At 44.5% G+C, this 26581-nt stretch overlaps 4 protein-coding genes across 5 annotated transcripts; all 4 read right to left on the reverse strand.

Annotated features, from left to right (window-relative positions):
- Window positions 1-4205: 4205 nt before the first annotated feature.
- On the reverse strand, window positions 4206-10880 carry skap2 (src kinase associated phosphoprotein 2). Of its 2 annotated transcripts, none has more exons than XM_057045329.1 (13): window positions 10735-10880; window positions 10365-10470; window positions 10260-10285; window positions 9806-9901; window positions 9011-9091; window positions 8828-8911; window positions 8603-8727; window positions 8373-8436; window positions 8193-8285; window positions 8007-8075; window positions 7303-7415; window positions 4505-4610; window positions 4206-4386 (listed from the first exon to the last, which is right to left on the reverse strand). In XM_057045329.1, the coding sequence occupies exons 1-12, from the start codon at window positions 10772-10774 to the stop codon at window positions 4518-4520; spliced, it is 990 nt and encodes a 329-aa protein (XP_056901309.1). In that variant the 5' UTR covers window positions 10775-10880; the 3' UTR covers window positions 4206-4386; window positions 4505-4517. The 2 variants fall into 2 exon arrangements, with proteins under 2 accessions (XP_056901309.1, XP_056901308.1); XM_057045328.1 differs by having other exon boundaries at window positions 9806-9904.
- A 2880-nt stretch (window positions 10881-13760) lies between these two features.
- On the reverse strand, window positions 13761-15575 carry hoxa2b (homeobox A2b). Its single transcript, XM_057046326.1, has 2 exons — window positions 15071-15575; window positions 13761-14644 (listed from the first exon to the last, which is right to left on the reverse strand). The coding sequence occupies exons 1-2, from the start codon at window positions 15438-15440 to the stop codon at window positions 13962-13964; spliced, it is 1053 nt and encodes a 350-aa protein (XP_056902306.1). The 5' UTR covers window positions 15441-15575; the 3' UTR covers window positions 13761-13961.
- Window positions 15576-20070: 4495 nt separating this feature from the next.
- On the reverse strand, window positions 20071-21613 carry hoxa9b (homeobox A9b). Its single transcript, XM_057045238.1, has 2 exons — window positions 21014-21613; window positions 20071-20736 (listed from the first exon to the last, which is right to left on the reverse strand). Exons 1-2 carry the CDS (start codon window positions 21522-21524, stop codon window positions 20498-20500), a joined length of 750 nt encoding a protein of 249 aa, XP_056901218.1. The 5' UTR covers window positions 21525-21613; the 3' UTR covers window positions 20071-20497.
- Window positions 21614-23448: 1835 nt separating this feature from the next.
- On the reverse strand, window positions 23449-25986 carry hoxa10b (homeobox A10b). The gene is made up of 2 exons (XM_057045173.1): window positions 24357-25986; window positions 23449-23889 (listed from the first exon to the last, which is right to left on the reverse strand). Exons 1-2 carry the CDS (start codon window positions 25126-25128, stop codon window positions 23615-23617), a joined length of 1047 nt encoding a protein of 348 aa, XP_056901153.1. The 5' UTR covers window positions 25129-25986; the 3' UTR covers window positions 23449-23614.
- Between the last annotated feature and the right edge of the window lie 595 nt (window positions 25987-26581).

Genomic DNA, 26581 nt, shown 5'->3' on the forward strand with positions numbered 1-26581 from the left:
CTAACAAAATACACCTGCAGGAGTCTAGAAAACGTCTCATTCTCCACCATGCAGGATTGTTTTTCCCTCTAAATCAATCAGAGAGAAATTAACTGAATTATGAGGGATCTATTGTTCATTAGAGTGATCATCCCAGTGTGCAACAAGCTCTTCTGCTGTCAACACATGCACCTGGGGCCAAAACCGGGACGGTGGAGCTTGGTGATTTCCTGAAATAAAAGTGTGGAGTAAAAAGGTTTGTGGTACAACAGCACAACATCGATGTGCTTTGGCAAGAAGACCGAAATGCTGCGATACACCTCGAGGGTTTTAGATGCATTTCAAGCAACCATATGACTGTGTGTCTTGGCACAAGGCAACAGTCTTGTGTGTGAGTAATGTCTTGTTAGAGGTGAGGAAAGGGAGCTGTAGGTCCCCTGAATGAGAGAGAGACGCCCGGCGGTAGCAGAGAGAGAAGAGGGTAAAAAATGGAGGGGTAGAGGGCACCGTCTCTCGAGGCCTCCGCGCCTTCCTGCCAGGGTGTGTAAATCAGCAGCTCATGGCTGCAGAGAGGTTGGAAGAAAAAAAAAACATAAAAATGTCCAAGTGAAATAAGAGGAAAGGAGAAATCTTTTATGATGGGCCTAAATTCTCCTCTGTCTACACTGGAACCTGTCTGACTGGGATTGTCTTCTGGAGACAGGGTCTCTGTATCTGCATAGAACCACAAATTACTCCAACGACCCCACCTGCTATTCATGTAATACATCCATAATGAGTATCTGAAATTGGTATGTTAATAGCCCCGTGTCAAGTTTATTAACGGGATGTAAAAATCACGTGGCTCACCAAATCAAAATGTCCTCAAAATGTCCTATAAATTCATTAGAAAATGCCCTGAAAAAGGTTTCAACTTTAACCTTTCTTCTGGATAATATAACAAAATAAAGTTTGTCGCGACATTCTCTTCTTGTCCATCTTCTTATCCAAGCAAATATTGTGTCACTAACTCAACATATTTCTGGACAATAAAAAAAAAAGATGCTTTCAGTTTTCAAATGACCAACCGGAGCTCCGAGTGGTGCAATTCCAAAATACCCCATTGCATTAACAAAAAACTTTCCCAGGTGATGTAATATTAGATTACGTGCACACATCTACATGTTCTCTGTCACTAAATTAGCTCAGGTTAGCCTGGCAGGGCCTGTGTTTGGACACATGCAGAGCCGACGCTCGCAGTAATGTCCCACGTGTCAGCGCAGCGAGCTCCTAATAACTCAAACTTCACACCTCTACTTCCTGTCTAATGGAATAATCCTATATTAAGAGCTGACATTGAGACGCCGCCTCAACCGGAATGCGGGGTCATTACAACCAGCAGTGTCTCACTCTGTGGGGGGTTAAGATGAGAAATGGAGAGTATTCAGTTTGGCCTGAGAGGCTCGTCAAGGGGACCCAGCTAGCAACAGTCAGATCATTTCTGGACTCTCTGACCCCTCCGGATTACAAACTCATATCTCAGTGAACTCGGGGTCATTATTCACCTCACTAACACTAGCACTGACCTGATATTAGAGCCACAACAACAGAGTAAACAGGGACAGGGACGCCTGTAAATAATCTGCGTGGAGATGGGGCACAAGGGAGGAGCGGGGAGATGTTTATAGCAGGTGAACTAACAGCCGTCACTTTGATAAGCCTGATTTATCCCGAATGATGTATCAGAGCATAGATCTGCTATGACTGACAGCCTGGAGAGCCAACTTTGTGACCTGGAACATGAGACGTGGTTGCAGCAGCGATGGATTCTGCAGGTGAGACCAACCTTAGGGGCTCCTCAGAGCAACATCTAGCAGAGATAACATTTTGGGGGAGGAAGATGACGTTGTTAAACCAGAATCCTCCAGTAATGGTGGGTTTTTTATTTTCCCAAGCCCAGACAGGGGCAGAGTGAGGACCGCTTCCTGCAGCCCACAAAATGCACTTAACAAGTAGAAAGGAGAGACTGTCCGAGAGCTGGATGTGGTAATAAATGACCCGTCTGGCCCGTTATTAACCCCGCTCTCCCACTCATTATTTTCTTTTTTTAAACAAAAATCACTGAAGGAGTAAAAAAAAAAAAAAAACCAAGACTGGAGTTGCAGTAATGTGAATTCTGATGATTTTCCAAGATGGCGGTCATGATCTTTGTTAGCCTTCCCTCTAAATACATCATCTCCACACCTGCAGCCATGGAAACCTCTGATTGACGGCCACCGTGAATTACTCTAACAGGAACTGACCTCATTTAAGAGTGACTTGCGAGGTTTTTTTCTGTAAAAACACGTCTATTTCTGATTTGAAGATTTAGACCCAGGGAAGAGGCTTTAATGGATCGCTGACAGAGGGCCAGATGGAGGTGTGACATATTTACAGCAAAATGCCAGGGGATGCCACATAAATAAAGCGGCGCTATTCCTGACAGAAACTCTCCATGAGGCTGGGGCGTGATCTACGGCCGAGTGACCCGGTTAAAGAGCAGCAGAAACAGCTGACAGCTTGATCAAAAATACCCGTGTAAAGTGGTACGGATCAAGTCTCGGGCCTCCTCGCCAACCCCAAGGGTGATGAAATGGTGATGGGACATGATAAAAGTCAATAAAGACGAGCAGCTCTCGCCGTGAGCACGGCCGCATTAATAACACTTTGAGGGTTCTTCAGCCAGGAAGTGTGTCAACACATAATAACAGGGCTAAGCTGCGCTGGAATTAAAACAACACAGCAGCAAATCATCTGCATAGAAGGAGTATGATTGAATTTTGTCGTGAACGGGGACACATTTTACATCCAAAAAACCTTTCTCAGCAAAATTGCAGTTTATTTATTATTACACAGCAGTGCAATCTATATATTTGGCTGGCGAAAGTGTTCCTTTATGGCCATGAGTATTAATTAGTGATATTCTGGTATCGTTAGTGTAATTTAGTGCTCTCTGAATTAATGGCACGGTGGCATTTATCTATGAAACATTATATCTTGTTGTTAAATTGCAATAAAAGGACCTGTATATTCTGAAGATATGGCTGTCAAACTGTAATGTGGGGGGATGGAGGTGTAGTTGACATCCATTAAGGAAATCCTTCCTCAGAACATAAAAAGGAGAGGTAATATTTAGCCTTAGTTGCCTTGGGAAACCTGGGGGATAGTCTAATATTTAAAAAAGAAAAAAAAGTAAAAAAAGGAAGCATTAAGGAAGATCAGAGATTATCAGAGTAAATTCTGGTCTTGTTTTATATCCACAGCTCAACACAATTCACCCAATCGCATTAGGCTAAACGATGACGTTCCACAGAGTGATAGTGATATAGAAATACTCTGACCAAATAACATATTCCATCCTGTCCTAAAACAAAGCGCTTCCTCACCGTGTCCAGTGTAGCATATTCAATAACTAATTATGGTAATTCATTACATCTGCAATTAGCAGAGAGGCTTTATCACTGCGCTATACCATAAAGACGATTTATGTCGGCTTTGAATGTCACCCAGAGGACAGAGGATAACTAATCACTCACCGGGAACAAAATAAGCAGCAACAGAAGAAAAGGAATGTAAGGAGGAAACACGCTTCCCCCTCTGCCTGCAGCCAAACCCAAATCTGAGCATGTTACTGTAAAATAATCACAATAATCAAAAATAAATAAATGTGCATGGCTGTAAAAATGTGTGCGGTATGTATGTAACCTCGGCGGGACGTGCCCCGCTGCCACGCCTGCTGTCAAACAGCCCCGCAGAGGGCGATAAGCATCCCTGCTCTCTGTCGTCTGTCTTATTAGTGCACCTCCGCCGTTTCACTGGCACAGCACGGATAACCATCTGCCGCGCACCGAACCTCTGCCCGGAAAAGCCTCCCAGGCGCCATAAAAAATAAGAAAGGATCCCTCTGACTGTGGAACAAAAGTGCTGATCAGATTAGTAAACACAGGGGTTTTTTTTAGAGGTTGCGTGCATATATTCTGGTGCTATGCTATATATGACCTGTGGGACCACTACCGCCACCTTGTGGTGGAACCAGAAGCATGAAAACGCATGAAAACAGCTTCCCCATGACTCCAAATTCTGAAGTAGAAAATTAAAAATGATTAGACCAATTTGAAGGGCGCTTGGTTGTCTGGCATATTCAACATAGGTTGATATTTTAGTTGTTTTTTTTGTTTGTTTTTTTAAAAATGAGGCTGCAACAAAACTGCATAATGTGGATTTTTATTCAATGTGCCAAAGAAAAACTAGAGATCATGAAATGTTCTTGTGTATTAACAATACAAATGGTGCAAAGTGCAGATGATGAAAAAACCAAACCCATTAAATCATTTCAGTCATAAATGAGTCTTTCAACCGATAAGAATTTTCACATGGGGGGAGCGGCTCCTAAGAACGACACAAAAAAGCCATAAAAAAGCAGAGGAATTATTTACGGTCATCTATATATATAAATCATCTTTCAATGAACCTAATTCTGTGATCGGTACAGATGGGAGCATCTTACCCAGGGAGGTGTTTCACAGGGCGTAAAGCTCCATCAGGTAGTCTTTAGGGACGATTCCGATCTGGCCGTTCTTTTCTCCAACCCACCATCCAAAGGTCTGGTATTCCTGGAGAAGCCACAACAGTCCTCTCTTAAATCATGGAACCAGTAACAGGGCAAATTATCAAATATTAAACGGGACATTCAGCCATTAAAATGTGCCAATTAAAAGATGGCGGGAATGACGGATGGCGCCGCTGAGCTCATCTGGTCAGAGATTTCCCTCAGTTAAGCATAAAATGCTTTTTTAATTTACAGTTCAGACACCTACATCCCATCAAAGGCGGCACATATTTCCGCCTTCCCATCTGTGCACATCAGTCCTGAGACAGCACACTTTTATTCCCACCCCACACCCACAGAAAATAAATCCCTCAGTGTATGTAAAGCTCATCACACACAAATCTGCCACCCGGTGACATGTAATGTCTCCAAATGCCTGTCAGCAAGCTGCGGTGGAAGAGCCAGGTTATGACAGAGAGCGGCGTCACACACACAAACACACACACACACACACACACACACACACACACACACACAGAGGAAAAAGGTATCAAAGCTGTACAGTTGTGCCATGGATGAGATTAATCATAACTCGGCATCAGACAAATGGGGGGACATTCATCACGCCGGATGAAAAGGTCCTTGACATATTGCGCATGCCACAACTTTGCAAAATAATAAACACGACAAAAAGACGCGATATTTTATTATCCGAAAACAAACATCACAAGGAAACGTCAGTCCTTCCATGACTCATATGGTTTAAATGGCATTTCAGCGGCCGGCCCCCCTCCACCGAGGAACAGTCCTCCAGATTGACACGATGATGTGTGTGTGAGAGCGAGTGGCCGAGTGCGTGTGTGCACGTGCGCGGCTGCCCATTATGACTTCCTGCAGCCTGTCTCAGAAAACATCAACACCTCATTGTTGGTTCCTGACTGGCAAGCGAGACGCACGTGAGCAAGCTTGGAAAACACAACTAGAGAATTCATGCCTGAGAGCTGCGGCAGACTAATGGCGCACACACACACACCACACACACACACACACACACACACACACACACACACACACACACACACACACACACACACACTAAAGCTAAAGCCTGGATAATATCACTGTAGGACATTAAAGCTCCACAGCTGACACATCAGGAACAGTGCAAGAACAGATCTGCAGGAATGATGCTGACAGCAGGAAGACGTTCAGGTCATCTCCACATTTGATCTGCTCATACAACCACTTACATGTTACATCTTTCCATTAGTTTTATGCGCTGTGACTCGAGGGTTGGAGGTTAGGGGGTGGGGGGGCATGGAGCAACGGGGCGGGCTGACCATATCCGGACAACCGACACTCTCAGTCAGGCCCTATAATCAACACCCAGGTCCTGACAGGGGGGTCTCGCAGCTGTAACACCACTGCTATTTCTGGTCTAAGGAATGGGGGAGGGATGCAGGGGAAGTGAGAGAAAGGAGAATGACTGGGGGGGTGAGGTGGGGGGCTGAGGTCGACCGTCCCTTACACTGCAGCTGGCTGCTGTAGTCCAGACAGGTTTTATGGTCATTGCCCTCGCAGCGGGCCACAACCCCCAACACCAAGGTTTCAGCTAATGGCACTCCCAGTCTGAGTGAAAAGGCAACTTGAGTCTTGGTCTTTTGCCACATGTGAAGAGGGAGCCATAAACAGGCATTTGGCTATTGAGCGCTGATGGGCCGCTCTGCTTTGTCTGTCTGTTTCCTTCAGTGCTCAGTCAATCAGATCAATAACACTGATTTTTGTGTGTGTGGGGATTAGCCACTGTTGAAGCTGTTGAACACAAATAGCAGGTTTACGTTTTTCTTATTAAAAAGTGTTTGGTATTTTTTCTTACATTCTGACGAAAGTTAATTTGTGAATATTAAATGAATAAGAGTCTCATAAGCAATAGCCGATGAAATTACTAATCTTGATTTAATGTGCAGCTCGTGGGTTCCTTAATTGTCATGACTAGTCGGTGCCACTAGATGGCAGGCTTGAACTTGGAAAGGGGCCCGGCCATCACGTCATGGTTGGCTCCACGCTCCATAGAAAGCAAACGGACAGGAAACAGCCAGTCGAGAAGGTCCACTTCTCATAGTTAAAGAATCACATACATATGAAGGGCCGATGTGCATCTGACAAAACGTATACATTTCTTGGATTCCTGAACAATAGGATTTGGACATTGACCAACAGGCTCCATAGGAAGGGCTACAAAAGGTCCCCGAGTTCTTCCACATTTGGCAGACCAACTGTGCGTCTACTACACGTCGTCACCTGGTATGGAGGGAGCGGTGGGTGGAGCCGGTGTGTGTGAGAGAGAGAGAGGTGCCGCTCCCAGTCCCACCTCCATCCCGCTGCAGCAGCAGAAGTGCACTTGAAAAAGTCCAGATGGCTACGACGGAATGGCACCGTGTGCCAGCTAAGCCCCACGTGGGCCAGCAGCACTAAAACAGTTTCCGTCATGACACAACTAATCCCCATCACGGTGCCAGAGAGAGACCCAAACCCAGCAGGCCTGTTACCATCAGTCCTGCACCTCCAGGCAGTGGGCCAGATGCTGCCAGTAAACTACATGAACAGACACTCTGAGGGCTTTGGAATAACTCTGTTTTGGTGGTCTGAGGCCAGCAGAACCGCTCTGAGTACAAACCTCATCTCACCACTTCAGCTTGTTAATCCTGCTTTAACCGTGCTTCGGGTCAACATTTTCTCTATAAATAATAACTCACTCTGCTCAGGATGTAGATGGCATCGCCACGCTTGAAGGACAACTCATCTGGTAGGTCTCCCATACAGTCCCACAGGCCCTGATAGTAATTGGCATAGTCCGTGCTCTTATCAACTGGAAAGAGATGGGAAAGATGAGCACAAACAATGTGATTTGTTTTGCAAAGAGGAGGTCTGAAATCTGGTTTTTACATAGCCCTTTAACCACGAACCAGCAACACTGGCCGATCACCGATAGGTGGCAGTGGAGAGTGACACAGTGTGAGTGGTGAGCCATGTTTAGATGAAAAGACCAATCTTGTTCATAATCCCGCACTATATTACATAACAGTAAATCGAAAAGACGACTGAACAAAACATGTTGAATACTGATTAAACAGAAAGAGTCCTAAACGTATTAGTATTCATTTAAAAAGCTTGTTTATCATCGTCGATACGGGCAGGGCATAAACTTGCTTCTTAATGTGATTAGAATGTTTGCTTTTAATGATCTCCTTTCAGGTAGAACTTTAGCTCAGAGTGTCACATGAAGAAGGAAGTCAGTCTGATGTTATTTCCAGCATTGGTTAACTTTCAGTTGACAGCAATGACACAAACTTCCTTGTTTCACTCTTTTAGCTGTGATCACGAGAGCCAGCTCTCCTCCCAGCCACAAAAATAGAGACAACCAACTTCTGTAGATACGTTACATTGTTCTAAGAGCTACCTGCAGGAGTAGGAGGAGGAGGTTTGCTCACTGGCTCCACTTTTGGAGGAGGGCTTGGCATGTCCTCCTCTGGTGAAATAAGGGAAGACATTGGCTGGTCAGTGTATGCAGTGATCGACTGTCCAGTTTAAAACTGATCAATAAAATATCTTCCAAATCTGTCGGACAATATACGTCTGATCAGACCTGGGAGCACTTCGTAGATCTCGTCCATCTGCCCCACATCGTCGTAGAGTTCCTGCCCCTCCTCTTCTTCTTCAGGAATGATGCCTGTCATATCTGGACGCAGAAAAATCGGATTTTTATTTTTTTGCGAGGAGGAATTTTGCTGTAGAAACATCTGATTGTGATATGAAGCGTTGGGACCTTTCAAAACAAAGTCAATCTGCTTCACCCATTCCTCTGCCTCTTTCACTGATGATGCACAAAACTGCAGTCAAAGAGAAAAACAAGGGTTGTGACGTACATTTCCACCCAACAGCTGACTTAGTCAAATAATTCTAATAATTCTTAGTCAAATAGAAAAATCTATTTTTCAACCCTTTCGTTGCGCTAAGGACAGGCAAAGGCACTAATGTGTAAAAACACCAGCCCACCATGTAGCTCCGCTTGTCCGTAGCTGAGATTTCAAAGCAGAAGTCTTTCTTTGAGTCTTTCCGTAAGCTGCTGTTCATTTTCACTCTGTAGCCCTCAATGTTAAATTCCCCTTTCTGCTGCTTGTCTGATGTAGGGAAAATCAATGAGAAAATGTTAGAGTTTGGACAGATCGACTCCAAAACACAAGGGGGAGTCCGGGTTCATAACAGACAGGGTAAACTGACCTTTTTCACTGCCGTAGTAATAGAAAGTCTGGCCACTTAGAGCACACCATCGCTTCTGCCACTCAGTGCCAAAAAAGCTATGATCTGTGGAGGCAAATCCAGAGGAGAATGAGTTCGAGTCACAGTTCTGATGTGGAGGATAAAAGGCTCATTATTACGCTCATTAACAGTACAGATATGGACCTTTTCTGCGCTTCTCAAGGTATCCGGCTTTAAAGACAGATGTCAGGTCCTGAGCTGCCACAGCCGGGGCCTGCTGAGCACCTGCAAAAGAAGGAAGGAACCCCCACAAAGCAAGTTCAGAAGTCTCTCTTAGCTTATTAGCCTCCATTTTAATCCATCAAATTTAAACTTAAATACCACATGTATTTAACTGATGTCAATCTTAACAGCAAAGGCTAAGCTAGGCTACGTAAACCAGTGTTTGTTTGAGTGCAACTTTAATGCAAACGTTTGACCGCTGTGTCAAAGTTGCTTTGTGTAAAAGAGCAGCCATAAAGCTGGCAGCTGCTCACAGCCCATAAACCCCAAACCCCTAATTGCCATTACACAAGGGTTTCCCAGACACTCTGTTATGAAAAGTAAATGCAAAATCTTAAATATTGCCACGATAGTTCATACATGGCTAAGGCTACTGTATGCTGAATGCTCCCCCCCCACCCCACCCCCCCAAACAACAGCAGCCATTTTCAGCGCCCTGACTCTGGCTGAGCAATAAAGCATGCTCTAGCTGTCCATGGGGTGGGGTGAAAGAGGTGGTGGGAGTAACATATGTGCCCCTAAACTGCTTCCCAAGTGTGTTGCCAAGTTACACTTGGAATGTCTCCCTCATTGTGCCACTCAGAGTCACTTTCTCCACAGAGCACAACCACAGATTAGTATCTTTTCTTGCCAGGAGGCAATTTTTAGAGGCCAAAACTCTGCAGCTTGTTAGCAGTTTTTCTAAGTGAACATATGCTAAGTGGGGCTGTGGTTTACCTTCGCAGGCCTCCTCATCCTTGTCCGTGCGCTCAGACTGCAGCGACCCCCCCTCGTTGCTGTCCCAGTCCTCGTCTTCTTCAGAGTCCTCTGCATCTACTAGAGGACGCCATGCAAATTAAGCTGTAACATACGGGCGCTTGTGTCCCTGTGAGCACGGGGCCCTCAGTTTTTTAACATTTTCGGACCAAACAGGAAGGACAAGAATGTTGAATATTTCAATCTAATCTACAATATTTGTTGGCCTTAGAGGCGTCTGGCTGCGGTCTCATCTGTTTTCATAAAATATTTACTTTCACTTCACAGCATTAAACAGCACAGTACCTTAGTATATTGATGTACTTACACCCCTGATAAATCCAGAGCATGCATAACTAAAACATGCACCGCGAGAGATGGTTTGGAGTATTACGGACAGGATAATAACATAAATATGAGGATGTTTTAAACTCACATTTGTCCTTGAAATCTTGTGGGAAACTGTTGGGGAGACAGTAAATACCCTTTAGCAAGCTGAGGTCTCATATTGTTGACCTCTGAAACCCGGAAGTGGACACACCTCAGCTTGACCTCTTTGATCCGTTTGATGAAGGCTTCCCTCTTTTCTTTTGCCTTCTTGCTCAGGTTTTCTCCCTTTAATCCATCAGCGAGGTAAAGTTCCAGATCTGGGAAGCAAATCAAAGGTCAGGCGATCGCACAGCCGCCACCTGGGTCGTTTTATTTGGTGGTCAAGTCTCCAGCATGGCTTCTGGGGATCACCTAACCGCTCCAAACACAACGCGCAGTCACGCACGGACGCACGCGCGTCGCTGACTGAAAACTACACACGCCGAGTCTCAGCTTCCTCTTCTAACAAACCCTCTAAAACGCAGCAAAAACGCACAAAGCAGCCCGCACGCACACAATTAACAACGACTCGGAGATCTTACCCGAGATCAGCGTGGTGAGCTCCTCCGGGATCGGACGCATGCTGGTAGAAGTTGGCTGCAGGCGTTGATGGACCGTCTGCCGACGGGGACGTTTTGGACACGGAAGCAGCAGATGCGGAAGTTGCTGTGCTAATCATTAATCGATGACCAAACACTTCCCAAACTCATTTTTTTACACCTACTGTGACATTTATTGCGAAGGATTAAGAGGTTTTTATGCTTTAACAGAGCGACAGGTTTTACGCACTCGTAAAGAGGACGCAAAACGCATGATCACATTTTCTGATTGATGTCAAATATCTCTCGCTCTCTCTCTCTCACACACACACACACTCAACGTGGAGACGTTGTTTAGGGCCTTCACAGTAATGTCAGCACTTTGAGTTTATGAATATGTCAACATTGTAAATCTAAACGGGCATCATTAATAGTTGAAAGGGCAATTAAACTGTTCATGCACCTGATTTATTCACCTCTGAGCAACAGGGATGCTTCACAGTCTCCCTCAGCACTTGTTTACCTCTAAATCACATTTTAAATAGTCAGAACATTGTTTCTGTACATATTTGAGACATTTTCGTAATCAAGTCGCATTGTTCAGTCAGGGACGGAGGAGTTTTCTGATGAATATAACAGCTGACAGGAACAACCAGCACTCAGACCTTCAGCATTGGGCCTGAAATGTGTGAAAGTGCTCGCTGACATAATGTTTATAAAGATGTCAGTCATACAGTATTCATCTTTTGACATGCAGGGGGTATCGGCCCATCCGGGCTGACAGGACAAACCTTTAAGCTTGTTGTTGCTGGGAATTGAGACAGAAATATCTCTGGAGGGGCTGTGTGATGAGTGTCAGCTCTTTCTTCTGCTGCAGGTGTGTGTGTGTGTGTGTTGTGTGTGTGTGTGTGTGTGTGTGTGTGTGTGTGTGTGTGTGTGTGTGTGTGTGTGTGTGTGTTACTGCTGCCAAACACACTGTCTCCAGAGGAACATTTAATGTAACCTACTTAAATTTCAGTGCGGCAGGGAGCTTCGGGCAGGGGAGCCACCGGAGGGTGACCACAGGGGGCCCCCTGATACAATTGCATCCCCCAGAATTGGCCTCCCTTTGAAACATTAGTACATTTTGCTCCCAACAATCATTGTACTTCTTCAAAAAAAAGCTTCATATGTCTTCATAAATCCTTGCACCAATGGCACACCCATGACATCCAACAGCACTCACAGCATCAGGCTACAGGATGTATCATAACAAGAAGGAAGCAGCACTGGATGGAGATGAGGAAGGTAACAAGAATACTCTATTGCAAAGCGGTCTACTTCTCCTCATAACCTGATTAGGTCAGGATGTGGTGGTGCTTGCTAGCACTAGCTAGCTAGAATGAGCACTAGCTCATTCAGTGATCTGTTGCAGATGAGACAGTTCAGGGATTTCTATTTAATGGGAATCTCCCAGAGTGCTGCAACATTCACAACCCAGAAAAACAAGACCTGAACTCCTTTTTTTCATTGCTTTGCAGCTGATAGAGTTCCTCATTTCCTTGTGTGCCATTAAAACCTCACACTATATTTACATCGTCAGTGCTTGACTTCAGCCCTTTTTTTCATGTCACTTCCTGTTTCTCATCAGCGTGCCCATAAATGGCTCCATGAGCCTCAAATCCTCTTTGGAGGTTCAAAACCTGACCCCCTTCTGACCCAGCTGGAGTTCCTCCCGGTTTGAAGAGGAGAGTCAGTTTGACCTTTGACCTGTGTGTGTGTGTGAGAGAGTGTGTAGGGGGAACTAAGGCGTCTCTTGTGTTTCATGGCGGAGGCATATTTTCTAAGCTGCACTCTGAGAGCATTTTCTGGCCTCATGGCTGATCTGTCGTGGTGTTGGTAAAGGTGTTGGAGACAGAAGGAACACATTCGTGTGAGTGTGTGTGCAAACCAAAAGGGTGACTTTTACAGGAAATTCTACTGCAGCAATTCATATTTAGGAATCTGATCAAGAGATTTCCTACAATGTCCAACCCTTCCAGACAGGGAAACACAGCACAAGCTTTCATTTTGCATTTACTGAGCGCTCTGACCTTATAAATAATGCTGCAGTGGAGCCTTTGTGGACAGTGGAGCCTGCAGAGAGGCGGGCACAGTGTGCTCACAGTTTTCAAAATGCATGAATTCTCTGCCACAAAATCAGGTCTGACTGCCTTCTGGGCTATTCATTCAATTTCACACTCCCACTCGGTTTGTTTGGTGACTTTACTTATCACCTTATTCCATAAGACAGTAAACACGTTCCGCGACCTCAGCCCTCCGTGTTTATTACTGCCGTGAGCAAAACCCAGAGTCGCTGGAGCAGCAGGCCACCAGAATCATCGATCCGTGCTGCTGTTATTCTGCTTCTATCCTTGGAGCAATCTTTTACTGTAGCTTTTCATCAACCACTGCAGGACCATTAGAATCTTTTATGGAGATATTAAAAATATTATGATGACTTCAGGGCGGACAGTTGATATTTGCGCGTGGACGGTGTGGAAAGTTCCTTCAGTAAATGTAACAAATTTAGCTTATTTCACGTTTGCGCCAACGCCAATAAATAATGAATGCCGACGGTGGTCCAGCTTTAATTAAGTTAAAGTCTTTTAGAGAAGATAACGCAATACACACAAAAAAACCTTTAGAAAAATGAAAGGTCCAAATTATACGGGGATCTCTCTATTTTCAAAAAAATAATATGGTATTATTTTTCGGATGAGGCCATAAAAGAGCGCCCTCGGTGCTGTGAGTTTTATTGGCAATAAAATTTAATTAGAGAGTCACAAAAAGTCATCACTTTTGGGCCGAATCTCAGTGACTAACTCTCAGTGCAGATTTTTTCTTTCTGAGTTTAACGTGTTGGTATAGCAAACTGCGTATCTTTTATGGAAATTTGTGTCGATTAAAATCTTACTTCTTTAATTAATAAAGCTTGCTTCTTTTGCAAACATATATTAAAATATTATCAAGCCTTTTTCTGTAGCAAAAATAAAACAATGTAGCGCTGCTTGTTATCACCAATGTAAAGTTTTATTTCCAGACGAAAATATTCTATTCATAGTCCAAATTCATATAAAAAATAAATTGTGCATCGTCTAAATTGCTGGTTTTGTTTTAACTTACCTTATTTGTGGGACCTAATCATTTATTCCTCGGTGCTACAACAAAATACATAGCCTGGTGTTTAATATGGACAAACGAGGAGATATTTAATAGCTCAGGTTCTGCAGGTCGATAGTTGTGAGTGTTTCTGAGAAAAGGTCAAACGTTTCGGATGATAAAGGCAGGGAACTCTCTGTAGAATCTGAAAAACTCGGTGAGAAAGAGGAGGATGAGAAAACAGGGAAATCCTGCAAAGGAAGGTCCAGTCCCGGGGAATGACGATTGTCCGCCTCTATTGTTGACGCGCAGTTTGGAACAGTGGGTGCCACGTTTGGAAAATGTTTCAGATTTTTCTCATTGCTGTTCAAAAGGGCTGCACTCAGGCTTTGGCTCTCCCCATTGTTCCCGTTCAGACATTGCTGGGAAGTGAATTGGTTTTGCTGGAACTGCCTCTCCCTCTCCAGGAGGGTCGCGGCCACGCTGCCGCCCGCCTCCTGCTCGAACTCGTCCTCCGGCTCGTCGTCCAGGCAGGCGTATTTACCCTCACTGTCTCGGTTTTCCTTGCAGTGGGTTTGCCTTTTGTGCTTCATCCTCCTGTTCTGGAACCACACCTTCACCTGCTTCTCTGTTAAATCCAGCAATGCGGCGATCTCCACTCGCCTCGGTCTGCACAGATATTTGTTGAAATGGAACTCCTTCTCCAGCTCCAGGAGCTGGGTGTTGGTGTACGCAGTCCTCAACCGGCGGGATGTTCCTCCACCGGGACCAACATCTATGGCTTCTGGTGAACCTGTGGAAAAATAGATAATGCGTATCATGAATAAAAAAAAATATCACGAATGTGCGCGGTAAGAAGCAGCTCCGTGTGGAGAAACTTGTGGCAAGCCATGAGCCTGACTGGGAAGATTTATGGGCCGCAGGCAGAATATGACGGTGAACAGAACGGGACGGAGGGTGAAGATTAATGAACATGCCAGCTGCAGACCCGTGTAAAACTAATCCATCACTCTCCATTACTGTCAAACATTAACACTCTTACACTGCATCACAAGCAAGCGCGTTACTTAATGAGATTAAGCATGCTTAAATCAAAATCCTATTCTGGCTTTAAGGGACGCCCACGTTGCACAAGGCCCAAGGATTGCAGCTCCTTGGTGAGAACTCCTGAGACAATGAGGAGCCTTTTACATAGAGGTTATTAATCATCATGTCTTGCCTTGGGGGGAGAAGCAGAGCGGCGAAGCGTCAGGCGCAGCAGCAGCAGCAGCAGAGGCAGTCTGGCTCCTCTTGATGCTTTTCTTCTCCTTCATCCACGGGTACTCCGGGGGGAGCGACGCAGCCTGCAGCGGGCTGCAGCCTCGCAGACTCTGCTTGGAGCGGCTGTGGCGTGGGTGGGTGCCCGGGTTCAGGCCGATGACGGTTTGCTCAAAAGGAGGAGGAATCAGTGTCGAGGGTGAAAGCGCCGAGCTCTTGATTGATGAACTCTGAAACGCATCACCGACGGGGTTAGACAGAGATGTCAGGCACTCGGCGAGCGACGGCTGGCTGTTGATAAAACCGCTTTCTCGCCCAAATTCGTAATTCATCTCCTCCTTCTTCTCTCGAAAGTCCTCTAATTTTAAGCGTTTTAAGCTCCAATCCGGGGTTTAATTTTAAGATGCTAAACAGGTAATAGTCGTATAGGGACCCCTGTGCCATAAACTATTGCTTTCACAAGGATGTGGTTGGAATTAGACCGTGTTGCTTGTCACATGATTAAATCTGCCCAATGACAATTTGAGTTTTTTTTTCCTCTATCAAAAGAAGCCACTGTCCCCTGTGATTGATCGAGAACGTCGGAGGGGTAACGCCTCATTCCGGGGGTAGGGGTTGCTTTATTTACACATTTTTGGGGTCAGTATGTTCACTCACACACACACACACACACACACACACACACACACACACACACACACACACACACACACACACACACACACCTTCTCACTTAGCGCACACCTCCGAAAGGAACCCCAGAAGCCGTCCCTTCTCTGCGCGTCCCCGCGGCCTGCCTCGCCTTCGTGCCGCGTGCGTGGCCGTTTCCTGCGTGCACCGAGCACTCACCTCTGCGCTTCTCGATTCATTTGCATCCCCGGACGCGTCGGCACCCGACCCATCGGTGTCCAGGCGTCACTCCTGAAATTTAACTGAAAAGTTTGCAGTGGAAAGCTGCCGCACACCCAACCAACAACACATGCACCCCTCCCCCAACGCGCCCACCGCACACGCGCGAGAGGAGACGAATTAGTCAGTATATTTCATTTATTTCATTCAAACTTTTGGGGGGGAAAATGCACTTTCATTTACCTCGTATTTATATTATAAATATGCCCTTAATGGTTTACAAAATGTATCTAAAATATATAAAACAATTACCATATTTTTTGCAGTTATCACCATTTAGAAATAATCTCCTTCAGTTTCATTTATAGATCTGCAGTTCAGCAACACTTGAACACTCTCAGATGATTTGCCAGAGCTGTGTGAAGCAGAGGAAAGGTGGGATCTGATGGCTGTTTATTGCTCGGACTCTAAACAAAGACCTCGGTCCCTGAGTGTGATCAATCTTTCACGCCAAAAGGTCTGACAGCTCCCTGCCCTAAGAACACATTTAAAGCATCCAACACTCCCTGGGATCATATAGTGCCAGGACGTGGACCAAGCAAGGTGTGCATAGGACACATTTTCTTTTTGTGGGATTTGTTTAGAGGAGCTGGACGAGACGCGCGGCCGTTACGCACAAGGCGTTTTTGCGCTCCGGCTCGATTATGATTGAGAAATTCATTTATAGACGAAAGTCTGTCGGGTTTTCTCCAACAAAAATGCACAATTCTGGTACAAATATGCGATGAAGATCGGAATTGTTTTGCTTAGTGCTATAGAAACGAACGGAGCAGCTTTTGTTCAGGATCATTTGTCCGCTGAGGTGAGTGGGTGTTGGCTTTCAGGAGAAACGCCATTCAGCCTCACACCTTTAGCTCGGAATGATACTCAGACAAAAGAGAAACATTCTCTGGCCTCTTCGTTTGGTAAAATTTTATATTTATTTAGTTTATTTGTGCACGTTTGAAGACGATCTCATATCATTTCCGGTTCTGACGAAACAAGTCAACATGTAATGTTTAACATAACAAATAGGTAATATAATAATAATAATATTCGAAAACACTGGAATTAAAAGAGGTTATTCTTATTTGAATATAAACTGCTTTTAATCTGAGGTTTTGGCATTTCAACATTCGTCTATACTACTCACCCATGAGTTTCCTATTTCTTCCTGTTAAAAATTAAGGGATAAATTCACGTGTAAATAGAAGTCAAATAAGATGGTAAAATCTTGGATACATTCAGTTCACAATACATGTCCAACGTAAATTATTTGTATTTGCATTTCAAACAGTTCTAGAGGACTTAATGCAATATTTAATGCAATATTTGCGGATAGATTTTAATTCTGCTGTTTGTGATTTGGACAGAGCAGGAGTTAGAGTTTGGTGCTGGCTTTGAACAAGTGCAGACAGACGACGACGTCTGGACCGGCGCGTTTCCCGTCTGTTCGGAGACAACAGGAGACATCTGGGAGGCAAGAGGGCCAAACGTGCAGCCACCGACCCACTGCAGCATGCTTTATATGGGACACATTTTAATCGCACGCATGTCTTTCGTTTAAATTTATTACATTTAATATACATATAACTGTTATTTTCAAACCTGTAAAGGTAGACATGACTCTTGATCTCCCTGAAATACGTTTTTAATTCTATATAAATAAACAGACGTTTGTAAACGATTATTTATGGCTGCTGTATCATATATCACACCATATTGTGTTGGAATGAATCCTGTGTTGCCCTTCTGGAAAAACAATTGTGTGTGTGTGTGTGTGTGTGTGTGTGTGTGTGTGTGTGTGTGTGTGTGTGTGTGTGTGTGTGTGTGTGTTTGCCAAAGCATTACAGTTTTATTTATTGTGCCCTCGCCGTATTCATCAGAAGATTTGACAGATACTTGAGGCGCGTTTAGGAGCTGCAAATCAAGGTGTTGCGTGCGTCTGTGCGCGTGTAAACACCGCGAGGACTAAAAATAAGCGGTAACGCACACTCCTTCTGGAGGGCTTAAGATCACTCAGATTGAAACGGTTAAATATGGCGTAATGGCAATGAGGTAAGAACAAGAGCTACCGTCAATTAAATGGCTTCTTCAGAAGCTAAACATTCCCTGAATAATTTGTAAATTCCACCAATAACGCAGGACCACCAAGGAACTGACTAGTAAACGCCAAACTAATGATTCCGGGAAAAAAAGGAAGCACGTATTGTGATCAAATGGCTGTTATGAAGCTACGACTGCGCCGAATAACACACAGCAGAAATAAATATCCACACAGCAAATAATGAGAGTGTGTTGGGGCTCATTCCCATGTGCTGCTGATTTTCGCGTCTCTTCACGCCCTCCTCTGTCACCGGTGGTGTCATGTGATGTGATGTATCGGGGTCAGGAAAGGTCACGCTACAAGCAGCATCCAAGCAACTTTCTACTTTTCCTGCACAAATGCTGCTCTAGAGGCTACATTATCAAGGAGAACATGCACGGGTACCACGCAGGAACTTCATCTACGTGCACCGTTCAGGGGACGAAAGCCCCTGTTTTATTAACCTTCTGTTAATAAAGTGTATCAATGTCAGCAGAAGATTATCGTTTTTCGGGGGCGAGGGTGCAACAAAATGGAACAAATGCTTTTAAAAGTTATGAGATGGAAATTATGTGAGTTTAATGTCGAAATAAGTGATGAAAACCGCGACGGTGAAGGAAACAGGGAAGGGCAGGAAGGTGGGGGAAGTGATCTGTCAAGTTCGTATTCGTGGGTATCCAACATTCTCCTGCTTTTAGCTGCCCCCACTGCTGACATGTGTGTGCAGGCTTGTGCGGACGTTTTAGCATCTTCGACCACAGGGTAATATTCCTCACAGTGGAGGTTTAATGTTGAGCCTTTATCTCGGATGCTGCAATGTGAAGTGATGATAAACTGCAGAGTTGAGTCGTATGTACACTAAACATACAGCTGGTGTCGATTTGTAACACGCAGGTAGTCGTGGTGTTGCGTGAAGGCGTCACCGCAGGCGACTGACGTTTTTCAGACGAGCCGCTGCCTCCCCCTGCTGGCGACAACTAGAACAGCACTACACAAACGAGTCGAGATTTTAAAAAAAACATTGCGGATTCCTCATCAGCAGAATTCTGTGGTTTATCTGGGTTCACATGCACTCTTTCCCCATTCCCCACATTGTCTTAACAAGCAAACTAACTAAACCGATTTATCTATATTTGCAATTAAGATTAAAGTGGATTGTTGATCACACTTCACTGCAATATTCCGCATCACGCCGATGATATCTGCTGGCTGGACGAGACAAGACAATAAAAGGAGGTTTCTGCACTGACACACACTAATAGCTGTGCTGGATGATGTCGTAAAGTAATTAAACCGTCTCAAGCAGACTCATCTACAACCCTGTGTGTGTGTGTGTGTGTGTGTGTGTGTGTGTGTGTGTGTGTGTGTGTGTGTGTGTGTGTGACAATTGCAGATATCTGACTTTCATGCCCGAGGCTCACTAAAAACACTGTTTTACTGCTGTCACAGATCCTCTACGTGCTTTGCTGTTATCGCAGCTTATAAACAGCTGATTCTGCGGGGGCATCTGGTTCGGTTTGCAAGTTTACGTGTATTTTAAGCAGCGTGGGCTCCTGCAGCCTGGATTTTAAAATGTTTAATTGGTTTTGATTTGCTGGCGTTTCTCTAAAGTACTTTGGGTTTTGACGTTTTCATGCAACTGTTGTTTCTCAACGTTATTTGTATCATTTCAAACACGAAGTCTTAAATTCTAAATAATAATAATAACGTTAAAATGAATCGTGGTTTCATTAACAATGATACTCAAATATATTTTACGAAGGCGTAAATCGAGAGTAGTAACGCGAATATTCAACACAAATGCAGCAGGCTTCCAATGGATTTTAGATATGTTTTCAAAGGTAAAATCTCTTGAATTGTATAAACAAGGGAGTACTATTATTGAATTTATCTAACTGATTACTATGTTGTTTATTCCATATGTCGTATTCGTACTGAGAGAATTTAAAAAAAAGAAAAAGAAAATCTAATCCGATTTTTAGGTTCCATACAAACTACTTTATTTACTCTGAGAGCAGGAACGATGAGGTATTTGAAACGTCCACAGTGATTTCACAAATGGATCAAAAGCTTATGGTTATAAAACATCTATATTAGAAAAAAATCAATAACTTAAACAACGAAAATAGGTAGCCGAAAGACATTCAGGTAGTTAAGGATTACGTCATGCAAACAACTATCATTCCCTATATCTGTGCGTAAAACACAACACCGAATTCCGACAAGACGCTCTGTCCTCTCAAACATGTTACAGACATCACCAAAAATATCCAGCATCACCTAAAGCACACAAAGTTTACAGCAACACATGTAACAGGTAAGGAATATTAGAGGAGAGGGGGGCCTCCTTCGCCTCTCCTCCACCCCCATTTTCAGCCCCCCCCCCCCCGACTGTAATCCAGCATCAGCTCCGAGTTAGCTGTCCCTCCGCCGGTCTTTATTCTCTTTCTTCATCTTCATCCTGCGGTTCTGAAACCAGATTTTCACCTGTCTCTCGGTCAAATGCAGCAGTCTGGCCACCTCGTATCTACGGTCCCGGGGGAGATACATGTTGAAGAGGAATTCCTTTTCCAGTTCGAGGATCTGGTGCTTCGTGTAGGGGCACCGTTTTTTTCTGGTGGGTTTTGCGTGAAGCCAGTTGGACGAAGGGTTATCTGGAAACAACGCAGGTCAAAAGCAGGAGACAGGGCGGTGAATTCGCTCAGTTAAATAAAAGGAACACATCTTATATTGTTTCTTTATCCCCCCACCCCCACATTGACTCTATGTATTTCAAAGCCCGCCATTATTGTGTGTCTCAGAATTTCTTTTAGCCAACAGATTTCCTACAATGGGAGAAGTCTGTGGCATCACTTCCTCCACATGCAAGTCAAACCATCTATATGATTCTATAGACTGACACTAATGAAGAGAGAGCAGCGTCTTACTCACTCGCGTCTGTTTCCCTCGTCTCCTCTGCGGTTTTGTCTCCTTTGAGTGCTTTATCCGTGGATGTGCTTTCGCAGGGAATCTTTGCGATGGTCGCATCGTTTCCTATGTCAGACAAAAGAGGTGTGTGCGTCTCCAAAGGTGTACACTCCGCACTCCCAATCAGAGGCTCGGGTTTGATCTCATAATGCATGGTCGCCGAAGGTAAACCCGTCAGACACAGGGACGCGGGATCCAACGCCCAGGAGCGCGTAAACATGCCATCGCTGTCCCCGCTCGTGTAGTGGTGATGGATGTAAGTCGGGGCACCTGGGTTCGGAGGGTGGGTCGTGATGGGACTCCACGATCCGGCAAAAAGGGTGGATTTACCCTGCAAGGGGCACGATTCGTGTCCGCCATATTCGGTGAGCATCGTCTGCTCCACCCCTGCAGCTGATGGGTACCTCGGTGCAATCTCGTCCTGCTCCGAAAGAACGGACGCCTCCGCGTAATAACTCGTCCCCAGCGTCGACATGGCAGAACGGAAGACGGAAATAATGTCGCCTCAGAGTCCTGTAATGTTTCGAAAAACCTGGTTCATTGCGTGCCTTTCTGCACCATCTAGGGGACCAGTGCGTCCAGCAAGTTGAACCTTGCCCAAGACTGGATAGGGCGCCCCAAACACGTGACCGTGGGACAGAACAATAAATAATAAATCAGCCTGCTGCTCAACTCAATGGCCACCATCCCCCCTTCCCCCCCACCACCATATTTTAATAGCAAATTCGCGCGCATTTATTGGGGAAAATATGACTTTTTATAAGCTATAAAGGTTATGATTTTTGTCAGGAGATTATGTTGGTTTAATCGAACGTGGTTGCGATAAAGGCAGCGAGGGGAGCACTGCGTTCAACTTTAAAGCTCCCATTTGTGAAATAATCGAACAACTTCACTTAATTCTTATTCATAAAATTTTAATGGGATGATTTACACTGTAAAATAAAACCCTTATAAAAATGAATAGCGCTCGACTCCAAAGGAAGGGGGAAATCATCTGTATCCGCTAGCTGGAGCAGTCTAACGGGAACAAAAACTTAAACAAAAATCCAGTCAAAGAAGGGCAGATTCCAGGGTGCACATTATGTGTCTGCAGGGTTGTGGGACTGCTTTGAAGACAAAACTGAAAGCGGAGTGAGGCTATTTAGGTGCTATATAACAGTCCGTTTTATCACGGGCAATTGAGTTGTTTTTCTTTAGGTTACAACCTGGCTGTCTAAGCTAAATATCACCAATAAAGTTCAGCTTTTGTGTCCCTTTTCTTGCCGAGGCAGACGCATCCGGCATTTCCTACGGCGAAGCAACTGGCAGACTGCAATGATCATAACCGAGGCCTTGTCCTGCAGTCCTTTCCTCCTCTGCTGGACACACGCAAGCCTTAATCCTTTCACACAGCCTTCGTCTTTGCTTCCTGCTGTTCAGATCACGTAGAGACGCGCCACGTCCTACGCTCTTAAATTACCAGCCATAATTTTTGGCCGAAGACTGCATGTTATCATGTCTGTTGTGTAATAGAAATCCTTCCAAAAGGAAAAACTAAAAGAAATACTAATAGTAATGATAATAATAATAATAATAACACCGCCGCGTTCAGTTTTTCATGTCGCGATGAATTTTACTGAGGTAATTAAGGCAGTGTCCTGTTGTGGGAGAAATATTAGAACCCAACAACATGAGACTACCTAAACCACACAACAGCTCACTCTCCTCTTCGACAACAGCTGCTCTCGTGTGTTGGTAGTTGGATTTTTCAAAGTAATAGTAATGGTAATAATAATTTGCCAAACCTGTTGAAAAATAAATCAGAATTATATAGAAACGCGCAATGCGTAAATGCGCAAAAGACAGTGTTTGACTTAATGCGTATTTTTAAAAGTTTTATTTCTTTTTCTATTACACGTGGTACTATTTAACACGTTAAAATATATCATTATAGTGCTGTATTATCAAGCCGTTAATTGTTGAAATGATACGATTTCATTTCATAACAATATTAAAGGTCAGATGTTCAAAACGAAGAGCACCAAATGTTTTAGCGGCCAAAATACAAAAACAAAACATCCTGCTTACAATATTACTCATATTTACTACACAAATTGGAGTTATTCAATAAAATCTTCGTCGCCGAGCAACGCGCACATATTTCGCTTGGAATGAAATAGAAACCCTGACCTTGCATGGATTGTTTTATTAATTTTACCAGCAAAAAAATGTGCAAATATTCACCAGAGCTCTCATGTTTCAGCGGTTACACAAGGGCCTGGGTGGACGTGTAACACATATGTTTCCATATTTGTTACAACAAACATGTTTCCAAACCATTAGTCCAGCATGCAAGTTCCAACGGTTCACTTTGAAGCCTGCAGCTCGGGAGCACTTTAAAGAAGATGGGGTCAACCTCATATTTGTAGCAATTTATAAATACACATTCACGACAACAGCGACGCGAAAATAAACAACAGTGAATAAGTTAACACGAGGGTCCATTTTGACATTCTCACATTGGGTGGCGAGGCTTTATACAGGCGCCCTGCCATGGATGGAGGAGGGCCACAGGCTCAGGCAGTCTCAGGAGAAGCTAAAGCTGTTGGAGAGCTCTCGGATTCTGTTCTCTCGGGTCATTTTTTTCAGTTTCATCCGCCTGTTTTGGAACCAGATTTTGACCTGCCGGTCGGTGAGGTGCACGCTGCGGCTGATCTCCAGACGGCGCTCCCTCGTCAAGTACATGTTGAAGAGGAACTCCTTCTCCAGCTCCAAAGTCTGGTGCTTGGTGTAGGGGCAACGCTTCTTTCGACCGCTCTTAGCCGTGAGCCAGTTAGCCGCAGTTTCATTTTTTCCATCTCCTGTGATGACAAAAATACAGGACAATAGCCAGCGGTTGTGGTGCAGAATGAGGATCTTTCGAGTAAATTATAGAGTAATAAACATTCAAAACGTAAAATTAATATGGACGTGGACTGCCCAACATGTGTGTGTGTGTATGTGCGTGCGTGTAGCCGAATAATGATGATTAAAAAAAACTTTGAACCACATATATGTCGTCTATTTAATTGTCCCATCTTACGCACAGGAATAAACCCATACTGGGATGGCTTTTAAGAATAGCTTTTCTACTTTTAAGCTCCAGTCAATGGGAGCAGGATTTTAAGGCATTAAATACAGTCCAAAGAGAGCTAGAACGTGTATAAATAATTGTTTCTGCGCACTATAAACCAGATACGTGAACACGTATGTTTAAAAATGGATGTCTACCCCCTACAGAATTCTTAGATTTTTTACACAAATCCTATAACGTGTGCCGATTATTCACCTTTGCCAGACTTTTCTGGACACTCCAGGCTGGGCGTCTCAGCGGGTTCGGGGGAGGACGAGCCTTCCGAGGAGAGGCGGCTGTCCTCCTCTCTGACCGGGACGCAGGGCGCGCAGACAGGCGACTCCTCTCGGTTCGCCCTCTGCTCCGGCTCAGCGGAGGCAGCCTGGCGATGGGACGACCGGCTGTCGGGGCGGGCAGATTGTTGCAGGGTAAAGTGATCAGTGTTCGGATGGGCGTCGTGGTAGTGCCTCGACGACGCGTATGTCTGAGAAAGACGGAAATAGCCAGGCACCGGAAAGGTGCTGGTCACTGGACACGATGACGCCGAGTAGGAAATGTCATCCACTGTTGCTCCTTTAGGACATTTGTCAGACTCGTACAGGCAATACGTGCTCTCCTCTTTTATATTCGGTGAGAATGAACACTGAGCCATGTGCTGACCTCTGGGTTGATCAACCCGACAGGGTCTGGACGCTTCCAGCCACGTCTCCATCCCCTGGACGTAGGGAGCTGGCGTGGAGATGACGCTTTGGGCGCTCGGCTCGTTGCGCTTACCGATCCCCGGGAAACATGAGCCTCCGGAGAGTCCATACGAAAATTCCGACCCCGGTGGCAGATACACGCCGTTACTTTGGTAGTATGAACCGCTGTCGGGTCTCACGTTGATCAGGGAGTCCACAAAAAACGAATTTCCAGCCTGGTTGTTGGGGCATGTCATCTTTGTGGTATAATTTGTCGGAGGATGAAGATAGCCCTTTCTGGCTGACATTTCTTGTGCAAAACATTGCTGAATAATTACTGATACTCACGCTTCTGACTGTAGCCTGCAGCCAATTAAAACACTAGGCGGCTATAGACTCCTCCCAACCCGCCCAGGCTGCTCCACTGTGTCGTATATTTTGTTTGGTCTGTATAGAAAAACCTGGAGGAATGTTGAGCATCAGAAGGATTTTTTATCATAAAATCCACCTTCACTATCACACGTTCAGCCCCGATCAGCAGCCCAGAGCCGCACATAACAACGCCCACATTTGACAATTCGGTTGTTGAAAGCTGTCCCTAACAATTATGCACAATGCGTGGCTTTATGGCCAGTTTTACAGCACTGTAAAAATGAAGGGTTCTGGGGGTGCCCCCAAGAACCAGCGCGCATCAAAACAAAATGTGAATCCTTCTTTCAGGCGATGCTCCAAATGAACGTTTATTCGATAAATGAACAAAAACTTGGCTAAACCAGTCCCGACTTAGTCCGGCCTGTTGAGAATCTTTGGGTGCAGCAGTGTTTGCGTCCAGACACGTTTTTACTGCAAATGCTGTGTTGGGTGTTTATAAAGGTGGCGCAGGCACACTGAAGTTGAGGGCCAGAGGAGAACAATGCCCTGGAGCTGCATTTTTCCTTCTTAATGGTCACCTAACAGCCATATTGGAAAGCCTGTTAGAATTCCAGTTCCATACTGAGCAGATTGGTAACTATTAACAATCCCTGTGGGGTTTATTTTCGTACGGTTTCTCTTAATAAATGGAATGAAAAACACATTGTTACAATAAGAAAATGCTTAGTCTCGTTTTTAAATGAGATTATATTTTGCTGAACATACTTTAGTTTTTTTTTTTTTTTACACTTTTAACTATTTAGTGAGAGAATGAGGAAATTCTATTTGAAGGTATAAATAAATATAGGAACTCAATGCATAGCTAATGGAGGGGATTGGCTATCTCAAAAGGAAATTACTGATCGACACGTATGCTTCATTTAGAATAATTTTGTTTGTTTGTTGAGTCAAATTCGAGCGTTATTTCTAAGTTTATGCTTTTTTTAAAATAAAAAAAGTCACGAATCCACCAGTAACCTTCCCGCGTTCACCAGGGTTAAGAGTTTTGTAACACAGACTCAGATTTAAGTCATCATAAAAACGTCTCCAAAGGTGGGTCCACGCTGAAATACAACATCGACCACCTCCATTTTCCTATAGGTCTGGAGCCATAAAGTCTAGAAATTAGAGCTACAGTTTATGTACAGCCATTTGAAATGGCGTCAAACTGCAGTCTCGTCTCCGAAAATGATAATAACCATTAATCCCGCTTGATATTACCTGAAATATTTCAGTTTCTGCTCTCGATGCTTCATCATATATTTAATTTATTTATTCATTGAGTCGGTTTTTTTTTCTTGTTGTAGTTTCTTCCATTTTTAAATTATCTTTAAATGTTTGTGCCTGCGT

The sequence above is a fragment of the Takifugu flavidus genome, chromosome 10 (genome assembly GCF_003711565.1).
Source record: "Takifugu flavidus isolate HTHZ2018 chromosome 10, ASM371156v2, whole genome shotgun sequence".
Classification (NCBI taxonomy): domain Eukaryota; kingdom Metazoa; phylum Chordata; class Actinopteri; order Tetraodontiformes; family Tetraodontidae; genus Takifugu; species Takifugu flavidus.

Bases quoted from the DNA above. Each gene is read 5' to 3' on its own strand.
- hoxa9b (XM_057045238.1), bottom strand. From the start codon at position 21,524: ATGTCGACGCTGGGGACGAGTTATTACGCGGAGGCGTCCGTTCTTTCG. The intron at 20,737-21,013 runs GTGAGTAAGACG...CGTTGTTTCCAG, and splicing joins GACGAGGGAAACAGACGCGA to ATAACCCTTCGTCCAACTGG.
- hoxa10b (XM_057045173.1), bottom strand. From the start codon at position 25,128: ATGTCAGCCAGAAAGGGCTATCTTCATCCTCCGACAAATTATACCACA. The intron at 23,890-24,356 runs GTGAATAATCGG...TTGTCATCACAG, and splicing joins TCCAGAAAAGTCTGGCAAAG to GAGATGGAAAAAATGAAACT.
- skap2 (XM_057045328.1), bottom strand. From the start codon at position 10,774: ATGCGTCCGATCCCGGAGGAGCTCACCACGCTGATCTCGG. The intron at 8,728-8,827 runs GTCAGTTTACCC...TCCCTACATCAG, and splicing joins TTACTACGGCAGTGAAAAAG to ACAAGCAGCAGAAAGGGGAA. The intron at 8,286-8,372 runs GTCCCAACGCTT...TTCTGCGTCCAG, and splicing joins GATTGACTTTGTTTTGAAAG to ATATGACAGGCATCATTCCT.
- hoxa2b (XM_057046326.1), bottom strand. From the start codon at position 15,440: ATGAATTACGAATTTGGGCGAGAAAGCGGTTTTATCAACAGCCAGCCG. The intron at 14,645-15,070 runs GCAAGACATGAT...ATTTTTCCACAG, and splicing joins GCTCTGCTTCTCCCCCCAAG to GTTCACCAGAAGCCATAGAT.